The sequence below is a fragment of the Apium graveolens genome, chromosome 7, assembly GCF_009905375.1.
Source record: "Apium graveolens cultivar Ventura chromosome 7, ASM990537v1, whole genome shotgun sequence".
In the NCBI taxonomy this organism is placed as follows: Eukaryota; Viridiplantae; Streptophyta; class Magnoliopsida; order Apiales; family Apiaceae; genus Apium; species Apium graveolens.
Genome location: NC_133653.1, coordinates 205,259,059 through 205,276,555, shown reverse-complemented (window position 1 = coordinate 205,276,555; position 17,497 = coordinate 205,259,059). Strand labels below are relative to the sequence as shown.

The following is a 17,497-nucleotide window of genomic DNA, read 5'->3' as shown; positions in this document are numbered from 1 at the left end:
ACTATCATGAAGATTATGGCCATATAGCATTCGATTGTGTGGCCTTGGAAAAGGAGATACAGTTTCTGGTCAAGAAGGGATATTTGTCTGAGTTCATGTTGAGCAATAAGTCTGCGCATGTCAAGAGAGATAGATCATTTTCTGGGAGGGACATGACGCCTCTGAGACAGCCACCACCTCCACCATATCATAAGGTTATTAAGTTTAATACGGGAGGTTCAGAAATGTATGGAGAAACTTACTCACAAGCCAAGAGAGTGGTAAGGGAGAAAGGTGTGCGAGTGGCAGGGACATAAGTCAGCAACAACAATCTCCCCGCACTAGTATTCGATGAGTCAGACAAAGACAGTGTGAGAGAACCACAACATCATAGCTTGGTTCACTCCCCATGAGACTCAAATGAATCTTACTTGGCAATAGCAATGCAACAAGCATCATGGTGTTGATTACACAACAATAAATGGGGATGACCTTTAAACCCTGCTTGACCTTTTCTGATGGTTTTGCTTTGTAACGCCCTCCAAATCCGAGGTCTAGATTTGGTGGTTACTTGCTAACTACCAACATAAATCAACCTGTTTAATAATTATATAAACATACATCTAACCCATTCATACTACTATTCAAGATCTTTGAGGTTAAGGTATGAAGACAAGAACACAACACTACTTTTATTATATTATCAAATTCAAAATCTTACAAATCTTTCTTTATTACAAACCAATTGTCTAAACATGTTTTAAGACTAATTTCATTTTATTCAAACAGACACTACAACTATCCAAGCTAAACCTGTTCTGGTAGTTCAAAGCTCTCTTCTTGAATCGGGATTAGCACCCTTGGTGCTAGAGGGTCCCGCCTTTTCACTCGCTTCTTTACTACCCTGGTGTGGATAGGCTTCATTCTCAGCTTTTACTGAAAAATAAATTGAGTAACAACAAAAAAGTGAGCCATAATTGCTCAGCAAGTCCATAATATGTATATAGTAACATAAGAAAGTCAAGTGAATCTGATATGGAATAGGTAATCAGATTCTATAAGTATTTGTGTATTTTTGTAACAAAATAAAGTAGGCCGCTATCGGCGATTATCAATAAACTAGACTGGATACAAAAACCAACATATGCACTGTAACCTGCTAATCAGTCAGGATACAGTGCAGATCTATACACATCTGTATAGACCCACCATCATATCAGTTACCCAGGCCCATTTTGGCCTCATAACAAAGGGTCCAGCCATCTCTGGCCCTAATCGTAACCATCTAGTCCATAAGATAAGCATCCGAAACAATCGGTATGCTTTGATGTTATCCCAACATCAAAGTATATATATCAGGATATATATAATGTGTAATCTGTTGGAATATGAATAGAGTATTCAACATATCAAGAATAATCAGAAGCAAGATAAAAGTATGATCAAATAACAGTAATTGTGTTTCAGTGAATTTGAGGAAAGGTTATCAATATTCAGTGTATCAGGAATTTGAATCAGATATAAAATTATGCATAACAATTCACTATTCTGAATTTAGAATAGGGGAAAAGCTTGCTAGTATGCGATCTATTCCAAATCTATCACTGCTACCTATCACTGGCTTGTACTGTCTTGCTGGATTCGTATCTATCAAGGAAAGATAGAAATTCAATTGACTTATACCTCAATCGTATATCAATCTGAATCCACGCAACCCTTATCGTCTACCTGTATGATACTAATTGACTCATATAATGATCAACTAGCATTTAGGACTTGATTAACCACATAAATCACATAGCACATAAGTCAGATAGTCATCCTGGTCTTTAAAACATTTTTAAAATTGAAATCGAGTCATTATTCGAATTATTGAACAATATCTAACTCGTTCCCTAATTTTTAGAATTTACTATACTCGTATTCCTAATTAATCGGGTCTATAAATAAATAAATATCGAACGCCGACTCATTTCCAAATGAAATTAAGATTTAAAACTATTTTTATCGGAAACAGATCATTCTTCTGAATTTAGGAGCATTCGTTTCATTTAAAACGGACAAACGTTCTAATTAATATTTAATTAATAAGAATAATTCAATTATTATTTAAATAATTATTTATTTAAATTAATTAAATATTAATTATATTTTTAAATAATTATTTAGGAAAAATTAGAATTAAAAATGATTTTCCATAATTTTTGAAATTTAAATGAATTTAAAATAAATTATTTAAATAAACTGATTAATTATCAAAATAATTAATCAATTTAGATAAATAATTAATATTTAATAAATAATTATTTAAATCAATAAATAAAGAAAGAAATAATTTTCAAATTTTGGGAAAATAATTTAGTTTTATTTATAAAATAAATAAATAAATTAATTGAATTATTTAATCAATTTATTAAATAACTAAAACTGATTTTTGATTTATTTTAAAAATAAAATTCTAAAAATAAAATTCTGAAATTGGATTTGGGATAAACAGAATCAAAACCGGATTTGAAAACGTGTTGGGATCGGGTTGCCAAGAATAATCCGGGTCATGAAGAACATGACCGAAAAATTGAAGGGTTTCTAGCACATAAACGCAGCAAAAACGTAAATTTAATCTTAAAAAAACCGAAATCCTCCGCAGGATCCATGCGAAAAAATAATATTTAATTTGTAGTTCAGTGTGTTTACCTTAAGAAGCTTTACGTTAATGGAAAGATGGAGGTCTTTAATAGCGATCCAAGAACGATGAACGGAGATCCTTAGCAGCTACTCCTCAAGTGTGAAGCACTCCACCGGTATCCACCAAGAAAACGATGTAATGAAGGAGGAGGAGATGGAGAGAATTAGGGTTTTGTAAATCTTTTTGGTTGAGGCAAAAATAGGGTCTATAATAGTATATTTATAGGCAAAATTTTCAGCTGAAAATTTTCCCATAAAATATTATTATTATTAACCCTTTATTATTCTCACTAATAATTAAAACACCTTTTAATTATTAATCCTTTTTCTAAACTCTTTAGAAATAATTCTCTCACTTGATTTAATTTCCAAAAATTAAATTCTTAATTAATAATATTAAGAACCTTTTCTTAATTAATTTATAATCAATTAAATCTCATTTAATCAATTATTAAATTTGCCAATTAATTATTTATTTCATAAATAAATAATTATCAGCCATTATTAATTAATTCCTCCACCATTAAATCATTTTCTTTTATGGTGTGACCCTGTAGGTTCAATATTAAGCCGGTAGTAGAAATAAATAATAATAAAACTATTTTATCATCATTTATATAAATTCTCTAATTCATTAAATATGATTAATTAATTAATCATATTTATTCTACATCGTGAGGGATACTTCTCAGCATATCGCGACTATCCGGATAATACGAATTCACTGCTTAGAATACCAAGAACCTATTCAGTGAGTAGTTACAGTACAATTAATTCCTTCTACCCTACAATGTCATGATTAAATACAAGGCATGGAACTTGTGTCAAGCCTATCTTATTTAATCACTTGCTTTCCCATTCACTATGCTTAGTTCTATTTAATATAAATTAGAAACTCCTTTCTAATTTCATTCACTCCGGCCAGAGATTCCTGAACTAACATAAGTGGATCAGCATTGAACATTCTCTTCCTACACTGGAAGGGGTAGATCCTTTATTGATCATACACTATCTTCGTGTACAAATTTCTATACCCAGTAGAGCCCTTATAATTGTCCCTTGAGACTAAGAACTAAACTAAAGCATAGTTCAGTGTACACAAGATGACTATGATGATCTCAAGTCTAAGGATACTTGTAAAACTATCACTATATGAACAACTGCTGACACATGAGTGAACTCCATCAGTTGTTCAGCTGTGTGAGTCATGTTCAGTGAACTTATTCTATAATAAGCACCTACATACTAGCTATAGTGTCACCACACAAATGTCTATGAGAACAGACATCCTTCATAATGAAGCAAGCATAGTATGTACCGATCTTTGCGGATTATTAATTACCAGTTAGTAATCCTACGACCAGGAACTATTTAAGTTTAGAGTTATCATCTTTTAGGTCTCATTATTATGATCTCATCACAATCCATAAAAAGCTTTACTCTAAACTGTGGTATATCTTATTTAAACATTTAAATAGATAGAGCCCGCAATAAAAACAAAACAAGCCTTTTATTAATATCAATGAAATCAAAACATATTACATAAAAGTTATTCCTAAATCCTCATACATGATTGGACTTAGGACATATCTCTTTCAATCTCCCACTTGTACTAAAGTCAATCACTCTGGTATCTAATACCCATCTTGTCTTTATGACGATCGAAGTGACTCTGAGAAAGTGGCTTTGTGAGTGGGTCTGCTACGTTGTTATGTGTGTCAACTCTCTCGACGCTGACATCTCCTCTTTCAACAATCTGAATTGCACCACCATTCAGAGTAAACACGTACCCTGACATGGATTTGCTATCACTTTCTGATTGAAAACTAGAGTTAGTATAACCCTCTATTTTCAACTCAGATTCACCACCAAGAACAAGAAAAATGTCCTGAGTACTTCGCAAGTACTTAAGGATGTTTTTCACTGCTTTACAGTGGTCTTCACCTGGATTGGACTGATATCTGCTCGTCACACTAATTGAATAAGCAACATCAGGCCTTGTACACAACATCGCGTACATGATAGATCCTATTGCTGAAGCATAAGGAATCTTACTCATACGCTCTCTTTCTTCAAGTGTCTTAGGAGACATTTTTTCGGAAAGGGACGCTCCATGGCTCATCGGTCTGAGACCTCTTTTGGAGTTTTCCATGCTAAACCTTTTAAGCACTTTCTGGATGTATGTACCCTGAGTAAGACCTATCATTCTTCTAGATCTATCTCTATAGATCTTCATACCGAGAATGTAGGATGCTTCTCCCAAGTCCTTCATGGTGAAGTTCTTTGATAGCCATACTTTGACTGATTATAGCATCGGTATATCATTTCCTATAAGAAGTATGTCATCCACATACAATACAAGAAATGTTACCGCGCTCCCACTAACCTTCTTGTAGACACATGGTTCATCTATGTTTTTGATAAAATTAAACTCTTTGATTGTCTCATCAAAACGGATGTTCCATCTACGAGAAGCTTGCCTTAAACCATATATGGTTTGCAGCAGCTTACACACTAGGTGTTCATTTCCCTTGGAAAGAAAACCCTCTGGCTGTGTTATATACACTTCCTCCTCAAGTTCTTCATTGAGGAAGGCCATTTTCACGTCCATTTGCCAGATCTCATAGTCGTAGTAAGCAGCAATCGCAAGCAAAATCCGAATTGATTTTAACAGGGCTACAGGCGAAAAAGTTTCATCAAAGTCAATCCCTTGCCTTTGTTTGAATCCTTTTGCCACGAGCCTGGCCTTATAGGTCTCCACCTGGCCATCTGCTCCAATCTTTCTTTTGTATACCCACTTGCACCCAATAGGCTTAACACCTTCAGGCGCCTCAACCAGAGTCCATACTTGGTTGGTATACATAGATTCCATTTCGGATTTCATAGCACTATGCCATTTCTTTGAGTCAACACTACTCATAGCCTCATTATAGGTCACAGGGTTGTCATCATCAATGATTGACAACTCATTATCATTCTCAATGACAAGGCCATAATACCTCTCAGGTTGGCGAGACACTCTCCCTGTCCTACGAATGGGCTGTTCCACAGAAGGTTGTTTAGTCTGAACAGGTGTTTCCACTTGATTCGTAGTAGTTTGTGCTTCTTGAACTTCATCAAGTTCAATTTTGCTCCCACTGTTTCCTTCAAGGATAAACTCCTTTTCTAAGAAGGTAGCATATCTGGAGACAAACACCCGATGATCGGTGTAAAAGTAATACCCCAAAGTCTCTTTAGGATATCCCACAAAATTACATTTTACGGATCGAGATTCCATCTTATCTGGGTCAACTTTCTTGACATAAGCTGGACATCCCCAAATCTTAACGTGTTTAAGACTCGATTTCCTTTCTTTCCATATCTCATATGGTGTTTGAGGAACAGATTTGGAAGGCACCTTATTCAGTAAATATGCTGAGGTTTCCAATGCATAACCCCATAGGAATACTGGAAGATTCGCATAGCTTATCATGGACCGAACCATGTCTAACAAAGTTCGATTTCTCCTTTCAGATATCCCATTCAACTGTGGAGTATATGGAGGAGTCCACTGGGAGACTATACCATTTTCTTTAAGATAATCTAGAAACTCTCCATTCAAGTATTCACCACCTCGATCTGATCGAAGAGTTATAATACTGTGTTTGGTTTGTTTCTCTCCACTTCATGTTTATATTCTTTGAACTTTTCAAAGGCTTCAAACTTGTGTTTCATCAAATACACATATCCGAATCTAGATCTATCATCTATGAAAGTAATGAAGTACGAAAATCCACCCATGGCTTGCGTAGACATTGGTCCACATACATTTGTGTGTACCAATCCTAGCAAATCTGCAGCCCTCTCTCCATGTCCACTAAATGGAGATTTGGTCATTTTACCTAATAGACAAGACTCGCATGTAGGATATGATTCAAAATCAAAGGGGTCAAGTAACCCTTCCTTATGTAATGTCCGCAGTCTATTTTCACTAATATGACCTAACCTACAGTGCCATAAATAGGTCAGATTTTCATCATCTCATTTTCTTTTATTAGTTTGTTCAATCTGAAGTAAATCATACTCTATGTCACATACATACAGACCATTATTTAAAATGCCACGTCCAAAAAGAACATTATCTCTAAGGATAGAACATTCATTATTCTTAATAATAAATGAAATACCATCCACATCCAACATAGGAATAGAAACAATATTCCTCACAATAGAGGGAACGTAATAACAATTATTCAAAATAATAGTCTTGCCCGTAGGCATATGTAAACTAAATGATCCTACAGATATGGCCGCAACCCTTGCTCCATTGCCCATACGTAGAATCACCTCATCTTTTTCAAGAGTCCTACTACCCTTTAGTCCTTGCAACGAATTGCAAATATGAGAACCACAGGCGATATCTAATACCCAAGTAGAAATTTGACCTAGTGACTTATTAACTTCGATCATGAACATGCTTGAATTAGAAGCAGTAGTCTCACTACCCTTCTTCTTCAATTCTGCAAGGTAAACCTTGCAGTTCCTCTTCTAGTGCCCCAACTTGTTACAGTGAAAATAAACAGCTAAATTAGGACCAGTCAACTTGTGAGCATCTAGTATGCTCCAGAGTGATAGTGCAGAAGACATGACGAATATAGTAAATCTGTAAATAATAAACAAATAACAACACTTAGCAAATATTCAATTTCATTTCAAAACACTATATGAATCGGGTCTTTATTCATAAGTGTCTCCCACTAGTTTATCTAATTTATTCAACCCCCTAAGTGAAAATTAAGCATTCATAATGCTAGTGGGAATAGGGATCCTACATTCCATCACACAACCTCGGCTGTGGCACGAAACGTCATGTGATGTTCAATAGGCAGGAAACTCTTGTCAATTACATCTTATGTTATTTCCTAATATAACTTTAGCCTCTTGAATAATTGAGTCACGGCTGTGGCACGACAAACTCAATATTCTAAGTCAAGTCTAACCCAACATTTCGTATAATTGAATCAGTCTTCAACGGCCCACGGCTGTGGCACGTACCGACCTTTAGATTCTAACTCAATGTACACATCTCTATATAATAGACAAGTATTTCTTATTTCGAAATCAAAGTCTTCGGCTGTAGCACGAAACGACAATGATTTAAAAATAAGAACCACTTTCTACCATGTTGGACGGCTATGACCGACACAAGCCGGTTGTGTCATTGGCCAATTACTACTTGATATTATTTAATTTTAGAGGGATTATATTACGTTACAAACATAATCATAATATAAAGAGATTCTTCCTTTTAAATTAAATATTTCAAATCAATAATCGATAATCAGATGATTCCCAGATCGGGTGGAGCATTGTCAAGAGGCGTCACTTAATAACCCTTTCTTACAGATAGAAGTCTGTTGTTGACAGAATCATCCTTTCTCTCAATATTGAAAATTTATATTCAATTACATGTTTCATAAACACAAGAATCTCATGATCGTATTCATAATATTTATTGTTAAGGCAAGAAACGATTTTTATTCTAGATTTTCTAAAGCACGCCTTATATTGATTTAAGTTCACCTAAATCTATCATCGCATGGTAAACATAGGCATATATCTCATATATAAAATTAAATTAACAAGTAAATGTAAAGTGCAATAAAGTAAATGTGTTTGGTTATGGCCCCATCCTATGTGATCTTTATCAAGCTCATGATAAAGATCAATGTCAATCTAATATGGTGATGGAAATAAATACAACTACTTATTACATAAGTCTTCTTCTTTGTTTAGACTTCTTGTATGCCTTATCTTCTTCTTTGTATCACCTCCATTGGATAGCCTTCTTGAGTCTTCAATTACATTATATGATTGAAAGTAAAACTAATCTAATGAACTTACAAGAATAACTCGAGTTACATTCGAGATTTATGATTACAAAGATTGACGACATGCAAGTCGTATTTAAAACCAAAACCAAAACCATTACACTAAGGTCGAAAGACCATAACCATCCAACATGCTCATACAACACATAAAAGCATGTTAAAACACATAATCTGATCTTAACATATCATATTATCCATGATCTAATCATAAAAAGAAAATATGATAAAAATCAGAAAAATCAGAATCAAATCAGAAAAACAAGAATCACTGTTTATGGGAAGTAAACGACGTCAAACGCCTTACAGACGAGTCGTTGATAGCTTTAGCTATCAGTTTTGTTCAGACGGTCGTTTACCTATGGAATAGTGTATTCGTTTGCGTAAATCGGACACCAGACCCAGATTTCAACAAATCTGCAGCAGCCAATTCAGAATCCGTATCTAATATGATTCTCATAATTAGAACAAACATAAATCATGTATATATCAGTATATATACAGATTACATAATCATCTTATGATTATACAACTCACATGAATATCATATATTGAAAGGAAAATTATCCACAGCCAACTTGGATGGGATACACCAGCCGCAATATTACATTGCGGGTTGCCGCAATGTTTCATTGCGGCGGGTGAGTGCACCCGCAATGAAACAATGCGGCTGCTGTATCCCATCCAACGATGGCCGGGGATCAGTTCCCATATTCAAAACCATACATATATAAGCATATTATATCAATATCAAATCATGGCGAATCACGTACATGCTCATATATCGAAAATAGTTAAACACATAAACGAATTAAAAACTTTTCGCAAGTAGCTCTGATGCCATTGAAGGGTTTTAGAACATAAACGTAGTGAAAATGTAAATTTAATCTTAAAAAAAACCGAAACCCTTGGCAGGATCCATGCGAAAAAATAATATTTAATTCATAGTTCAGTGTGTTTACCTTAAGAAGCTTTACGTTAATGGAAAGATGGAGGTCTTTAATAGCGATCCAAGAACGATGAACGAAGATCCTTAGCAGCTGCTCCTCAAGTGTGAAGTACTTCACCGGTATCCACCAAGAAAATGATGTAATGAAGGAGGAGGAGATGGAAAGAATTAGGGTTTTGTAAATCTTTTTGGTTGAGGCAAAAATAGGGTTTATAATAGTATATTTATAGGCAAAATTTTCAGCTGAAAATTTTCCCATAAAATATTATTATTATTATTAACCCTTTATTATTCTCACTAATAATTAAAACACCTTTTAATTATTAATCCTTTTTCTAAACTCTTTAGAAATAAATCTCTCACTTGATTTAATTTCCAAAAATTAAATTCTTAATTAATAATATTAACAACCTTTTCTTAATTAATTTATAATCAATTAAATCTCATTTTATCAATTATTAATTTTCCAATTAATTATTTATTTCATAAATAAATAATTATCAGCCATTATTAATTAATTCCTCCACCATTAAATCATTTTCTTTTATGGTGTGACCCTGTAGGTTCAATATTAAGCCGGTAGTAGAAATAAATAATAATAAAACTATTTTATCATTATTTATATAAATTCTCTAATTCATTAAATATGATTAATTAATTAATCATATTTATTCTACATCGTGAGGGATACTTCTCAGCATATCGCGACTATCCGGATAATACGAATTCATTGCTTAGAATACCAAGAACCTATTCAGTGAGTAGTTACCGTACAATTAATTCCTTCTACCCTGCAATGTCACGATTAAATATAAGGCATGGAACTTGTGTCAAGCCTATCTTATTTAATCATTTGCTTTCCCATTCACTATGCTTAGTTCTATTTAATGTAAATTAGAAACTCCTTTCTAATTTCATTCACTCTGGCCAGAGATTCCTGAACTAACATAAGTAGATCAGCATTGAACATTCTCTTCCTACACTGGAAGGGGTAGATCCTTTATTGATCATACACTATCTTCATGTACAAATTACTATACCCAGTAGAGCCCTTATAATATTCCCTTGAGACTAAGAACTAAACCAAAGCATAGTTCAGTGTACACAAGATGACTATGATGATCTCAAGTCTAAGGATACTTGTACAACTATCACTATGTGAAGAACTGCTGACACGTGAGTGAACTCCATCAGTTGTTCAGCTATGTGAGTCATGTTCAGTGAACTTATTCTATAATAAGCACCTACATATTAGCTATAGTGTCACCACACAAATGTCTATGAGAACAGACATCCTTCATAATGAAGCAAGCATAGTATGTACCGATCTTTGCGGATTATTAATTACCAGTTAGTAATCCTATGACCAGGAACTATTTAAGTTTAGAGTTATCATCTTTTAGGTCTCATTATTATGATCTCATCACAATCCATAAAAAGCTTTATTCTAAACTGTGGTATATCTTATTTAAACATTTAAATAGATAGAGCCCGCAATAAAAACCAAAAAAGCCTTTTATTAATATCAATGAAATCAAAACAGATTACATAAAAGTTATTCCTAAATCCTCATACATGATTGGACTTAGGACATATCTCTTTCAAAAATTCCCAGAATCCGGCGACCGGCCAGGATTCCGGCAACCCTTTTTCAGGGAAAAAATAACACCATTTGGTGTGTTTTTCACCTGGGTTTCATTCCAAATCATCTAGGCAACATGATTCTGGAATCAATATCCATGAATCATCCCTAGAAATCAATCTCCGATCAAACTCTGACCAAACATCAATCTGCTTCATTTGTACATGAAACTCTACATTCTATATCTCAAATCAAATCTTGTTAGTTGTATAATCAAACCCCTAACACCTAACTAACCTCAGATTCCTCAAAATCAAAAATGATTAAATCAAAATTAGTCATAAACCTTCCCGCAAGGGTTGGCTCAGTTGGTTAAAGAGGGAAAAACTATCCTCTTGGTCACGGGTTCGAATTCCACGGAAGGAGAATTTATGATTATGCCTCCTGAGTTAGAGCCTGTCGCTTAAATGAGATTTACCTTGGTTCATGTGGTTTGCAGGCTATTGTGTGAGCTCGTAGGGTTTACCCAGTGCGCACCCGAAGGGTAGCGACTGCGTGTAACCTATGATAAAAAAAATTAGGCATAAACCCTAATAATCGAATTCAACTATCTATCAATCATTTGATGAAATTGATAGCATAAATCAACTGTATACACTCAAATAAAGCTATATCAATCATCAAATCAATCAAATAACCCTAGAATCAAAATCCCCCAAAATCAGTCAAGAACCCTAGAAACTAAAATAAAAAATCTAAGCATCTGAGCATGAAACTGATAGTATAAACATGTAGAAAAATTAGAGCATCAATTTGAGTACTTACATGATATGATTTGGCCCTCAGAATCGATGAAAATCATGGTTTGATCCCTTGACCCGAATTCAAGAACTCTACCCAAATTTCAGAGATTTTTTGGTATTTTTTGATTTTTAATGATTTTTTAATAATTAATTGATAAAAATCAAGCTATTTATAATTATAAAATAATACCCCTAATTAAAATTTAGGCCCTAATTATATCTCTTAATAAAATCAATTGGCCCTTAATTAATAATTTACGGGGAATTTTTTTTAAAATTTTAATTTCAAATAAATACAAAAAATATGCCAAAATTTCCCAAAAATTGTGAATAATTCAAAAATACAAATATATGAAATATTTGAAATTCCCATGATTTTATAAAAATAAAAATATGATTTTGTGGGGTTTTGAGCATCCTTAGGGGCCTAGAAAAATCATTTTTCACGAAACAAAATATTTTCTTGATGTTCGGAAAATCAATATGGTATACGCCATATTAGGCAAAATAAGGCCAGTTATTTTATATAAAATATCAGCTATTAAAACAAAGTCTGGACCGTATAACTTTTGATATAAAAGCATTTAACACGTAATAAAATACCCGAAAAATACCCCGAACTACAGGGAACACATACATCATATAACAACTATTATCTTATGACTAACTACACTTAATGATATATTAAAACATATAATACTCGTTTATTATGATATTACACAATCATAATTTCTCAGTCGTTACATTATTCCCCCTTAAAGGATTCTGCCCTCAAAATCACGCTAAGAAAAGAATTGGGGATACTTTTCCAACATCTCACTTTTAAGCTCCCAGGTTGAATCTTCAACCATAGGATTTCTCCACAAGACTCGTACTAATAGTACTGACTTATTCCTCAACACTCTCTCCTGCCGATCTAAATATCTTATTGGTTGCTTAACATATGACAAATCAGCTTGAATCTCTATCGGCTTGTATTCTATCACATGCCTCGAATCCGGATTATACCTCTTAAGCATTGACACATAAACACATTATGAATTTGCTGCATATGGGGTGGTAGGGCTAACTCATATGCAACTTTTCCTACTCTCTTTAATATCTCAAACGGTTCAACGTAACGCAACTAAAGTTTGCCCTTCTTGCCAAATCTGGTTAATCCCTTCCATGGTGGTATCTTTAATAACACAAGCTCTTCCTCATTGTATTCCATATCCTTTTTAGCTTGGTCCGCATATTTCCGTTGATAATTCTGTGTTTCCCCCAGTCGCTTCTAAATAATTTCCACTTTTCTTTAGTTTGTTGGATCAGTTCTGGACCTAGAATCTTCCGTTCACCAACTTCATCCCAACATACTGGAGATCTGCATTTCCTTATGTATAAATCTTCATAGGGTAGCATTCTAATTATTGCATGATAGCTGTTGTTATAAGAAATTTCCACTAAAAATAAATGTTCATCCCAACTGCCTTCAAAGTCCAATGTACATACTCGTAATATATCCTCAATTATCTGGATTGTTCTTTTGCTTTGCTCGTCCATCTGTGAATGGTATGCGGTGCTCATATTTAACTTGGTACCCAAGCATTCTTGAAATTGTCTCTAGAATCTCGAATTGAAACGAGGATCTCGATCGAAAATGATTGATACAGGAACTCCATGTCGCATCATGATTTCCTTGAGATATAAATGCACTAGCTTATCAAGCAAAAATCTTTCATTAATCGGAAGAAAATGTGCCGGCTTAGTTAGTCTGTCAATGATAACCCAGATTGCGTCATGATTTTCCCTGGTTCTTGGAAGTCCTACTACGAAATCCATCGCTTCCATTTTGGAATATCCATTATTTGTAGTAATCCACTTGGATGTTGATGTTCTGCCTTGACTCGTTGACACGTATAACATTTACTTACCCATTCTGCTATTTTCTTCTTCATATCTAGCCACCAAAAGTTTTCTTTCAGATCCATGTACATCTTTGTGCTCCCAGGATGAATAGAGTATCTTGAGCTATGAGCGCCTCGTAAAATTTCTTCTTTCAATTTCGCTACATTAGGTACCCAGATCCTCGAGGAAAATCGTAGGTTTCCCTTGTCGTCCTTCTGGCTTGTAATTTCTTCTCCTGTTAAACTTTCACTTTCATGATTCATTATCTCTTCTTGACATCTTTGAATCTTTTCCAATAATTCTGGTTGGAACGTCACTGCACTGTTTATCTCAGTGGACTCTTCTGGAATGCGAACTTTAATTTGTAATTTCTCAAATTCTCTTATTAACTCTTCTAAAGAAGTTAACATGTTCAATCTTTCTTTTCTGCTTAGCGCATTTGCTACAACATTCGCCTTTCCCAGGTGATAGTTGATCGACACATGGTAATCCTTAATTAATTCTAGCCATCATCATTGCTTCATGTTGAGCTCCTTATGAGTGAAGATATACTTTAAGATTTTGTGATCAGTGTAAATTTCACACTTCTCACCGTACAGATAATGTCTCCAAAGTTTTAGTGCAAACACAATTGCAGCTAATTCCAAGTCATGCGTCGGATATTTCTGTTCGTGAGGTTCCAATTATCGGGAAGAATATGCAATCATATTACCATGGTGCATCAGTACACATCCCAGTCCTTGTTAGGAAGTTCGATGTAGATAACAAAGTCTCATTGATCGTCCGGCAAAATAAACACATGTGCGGTTACCAATCGATTCTTCAATTTTTGAAATCTTTCCTCGCATTTTTCATTCCATATGAACTTTTCTTTCTTTCGAGTCAACTTAGTTAATGGCATAGCCATCTTCTCAAAATCTCTAACAAATCTTCGATATTAACCAGCCAATCCCATAAAACTCTTGACTTCTGTAGGCGTCTTCAGTCTTTCTCAATTCAAAATAGCTACAATCTTTGCGGGATTAACTTTTATTCCTTTAAGACTGATTACATGGCCTAGAAATTGTACTTCTTCTAACCATAACTTGCATTTAGAAAATTTCACGTAAAGTTGTTCTTTCCTTAAAATTTCCAAGGCAATTTTTAGGTGTTCTGCATGCTCTGCTTCAGTCTTTGAATAGGTCAAGATGTCATCAATAAATACAATCACAAACTTGTCCAAGTATTTCTTAAAAACTTTGTTCATCAAGTCCATGAATGCTGCTGGTGCGTTAGTCAACCCGAACGCCATTACGAGGAACTCATAATGACCATACCTGGTATGAAAAGAAGTTTTAGGAATATCATCTGCCTTAATCTTTAATTGATGGTAACCTGATCTTAAATCAATCTTGGAGAACCATGCTGCTCCCTTTAGTTGATCAAATAAATCATCAATCCTTGGTAAGGGATACTTATTCTTCATGGTTAACTTGTTCAGCTCGTGATAGTCGATGCACAATCGCATACTACCATCCTTCTTCTTGACAAACAGAACTGGTGCACCCCATGGGGATACACTAGGTTTTATAATTCCTCTGTCTAAAAGATCTTGTAATTACATTGCTAATTCCTTCATTTCAACTGGTGCCATTCGATATGGTGATTTTGAAACTTGTTCGGTACCTGGCGCTAGATCGATGGTAAACTCGATTTCTCGATCCGGAGGTAACCTTGGAAGTTCATCAAGAAACACATCTGGAAATTCACATACAACTGGAATGTCTTCAATTCTCGGACCTTCCTTATTAACATCCAAAATATAGGCTAAATAAGCTTTACATCCTTGATATAGAAATCCCTTAGTCTGCATCATCATAAGAATTTCCTCTTCCGTTTCTCACCTCTAAATATTACCCTTGCATCGTCCGCAGTTCATAAATTTACTTTCTTATTTGTACTGTTAATTTGGGCATTGTGACCGGCTAACCAATCCATTCCTAATATAACATCAAATTCTCCTAACTTGAAAGGTATCAAGTAAGCGGACAAGTGATGTCCTGTTATTTCGATGTCGTACTCTAGACACACCCGATCCACGGGGACTTGGTCATCATTAGCTAACTTTATGATTAATGTCTCACCCAACCATTGTACTTCACAGCATAACTTATCAACAAATTCTTCAAAAAAAAAGATCTTGTAGCTCTAGAATCAATTAATAATTTTGCATTTATGGAGTTCATAGAAAGCATACCTGCCACTAAGCTCGGATTCTGCACTGCCTCCTTCATTGTCATGTTGAGAGTCCTTGCCTTAGACTGATTTTGTTGTGGTGGTGGCGGTGGTGCCATAATCCTCAGAACATTTGTTGCCATAGCTGGGCCTTTACAATCTTTAGCAGTATGTCATTTCCTCCCACACTGGAAACACATAATATATATGTTCCCTGTTGGGCATTCATGAGCACAGTGTACCTTCTGCTTGCATTTGAAACACGTGACATTCAGCTTATTGCAAACACATGTATGTTTTCGACCACATATCTTACAATCTGGAAATGGTAGTCTTTATATCATCTATTGATTTGGAACTTGAAAACGGTTACCTGCTCTTTAATTCCCCTGATCTGACCTTATAAAATTGATATTTGGTCGGGCCTGAAATCCCGGCTTCGTGTTGAAATGACTCTGAAAATTCCTTTGTCCCTTTTCCTTCTGAGACATTTCACCCTCTCCTTTGATTATCATGGCCTTCTGAATGACAGTCGTATAAGTTGTCAACTCAAACACTGCTACTCCACTGCGAAACCATGACTTCAATCCCTGTTGAAATCTCTTCACTCGTTTCTCCTCTGTATCTACTTGCTCTGGCACAAACCTTGACAATTCAGTAAACTTGGCTTCATACTCAGCCACTGACATGTACATTTACTTCAATTCCAGAAATTTTATTTCCATCTGATTCTTCGTGTAGCGGGGAAAATACTTTTCTAAAAATAACTCAGTGAACCTATCCCACGTCACAATGTCGGTACCCTCTAAAGCCTTCTTCGACTCCCACCAATAGTTAGCTTCTCCTTTCAGAAAATAACTGGCAAACTCAGTCTTCTGATCTGCCTCGACCTTTACTAGCATAAATGCTTTCTCAATCTCTTTCATCCATCTCCTGACTTTGGTAGGATCTGCAGAACCTTCAAATTCTGGTGGTTTCACTAACTGGAATTGCTTGAAGGTAACAGTAGGCACGACTGGTGGTTCTTGTGTTACATTTTGAGGTGGTTGTTGTAACATCTATTATTGGAATTGTTATTGTTGTTGCATCTGCTATTGCATCACAACCATCTGTTGTTACATTAAATGAAACATCTGGTTCATGATGTGGTTGTTTTGTTCCTCAGGGTCATTATTGGAAGTCTCAGATCTAGTCTTTCTTTTAGGTGCCATTGTTCTGGTGATAAAATAAGCAATTCATTTAATAATACATTAAACAATTGATAATAAATAAAGAAACAATTTAACTTTTTGATTGGAACATGAATATAAACAAATCAAACATATTTTTTGATAGCTCTGTTCCACATAATATCATTATCAAATAATTTTCTTGTCCTTTCACAAATCACCATAATTTTAAAAATATGAAAAGGGCTACGGGACAATTAAGGAAATGTAAACACTGTAAAACTTAAGTTTAAATAAACAAAAGAAAAGAGGTTGAAAAAGGTTTATTCTATATAATAACACCAGCGACAAGTGTGAGTGCT

The 17,497-nt window shown here is 34.6% G+C and overlaps 1 protein-coding gene across 1 annotated transcript; it reads right to left on the bottom strand.

The window, feature by feature from the left end:
- Positions 1 to 16,346: 16,346 nt before the first annotated feature.
- LOC141674399 (uncharacterized) lies at positions 16,347 to 17,024 on the bottom strand. Its single transcript, XM_074481108.1, has 2 exons — positions 16,769 to 17,024; positions 16,347 to 16,648 (listed from the first exon to the last, which is right to left on the bottom strand). The coding sequence occupies exons 1-2, from the start codon at positions 17,022 to 17,024 to the stop codon at positions 16,347 to 16,349; spliced, it is 558 nt and encodes a 185-aa protein (XP_074337209.1).
- Positions 17,025 to 17,497: the final 473 nt, after the last annotated feature.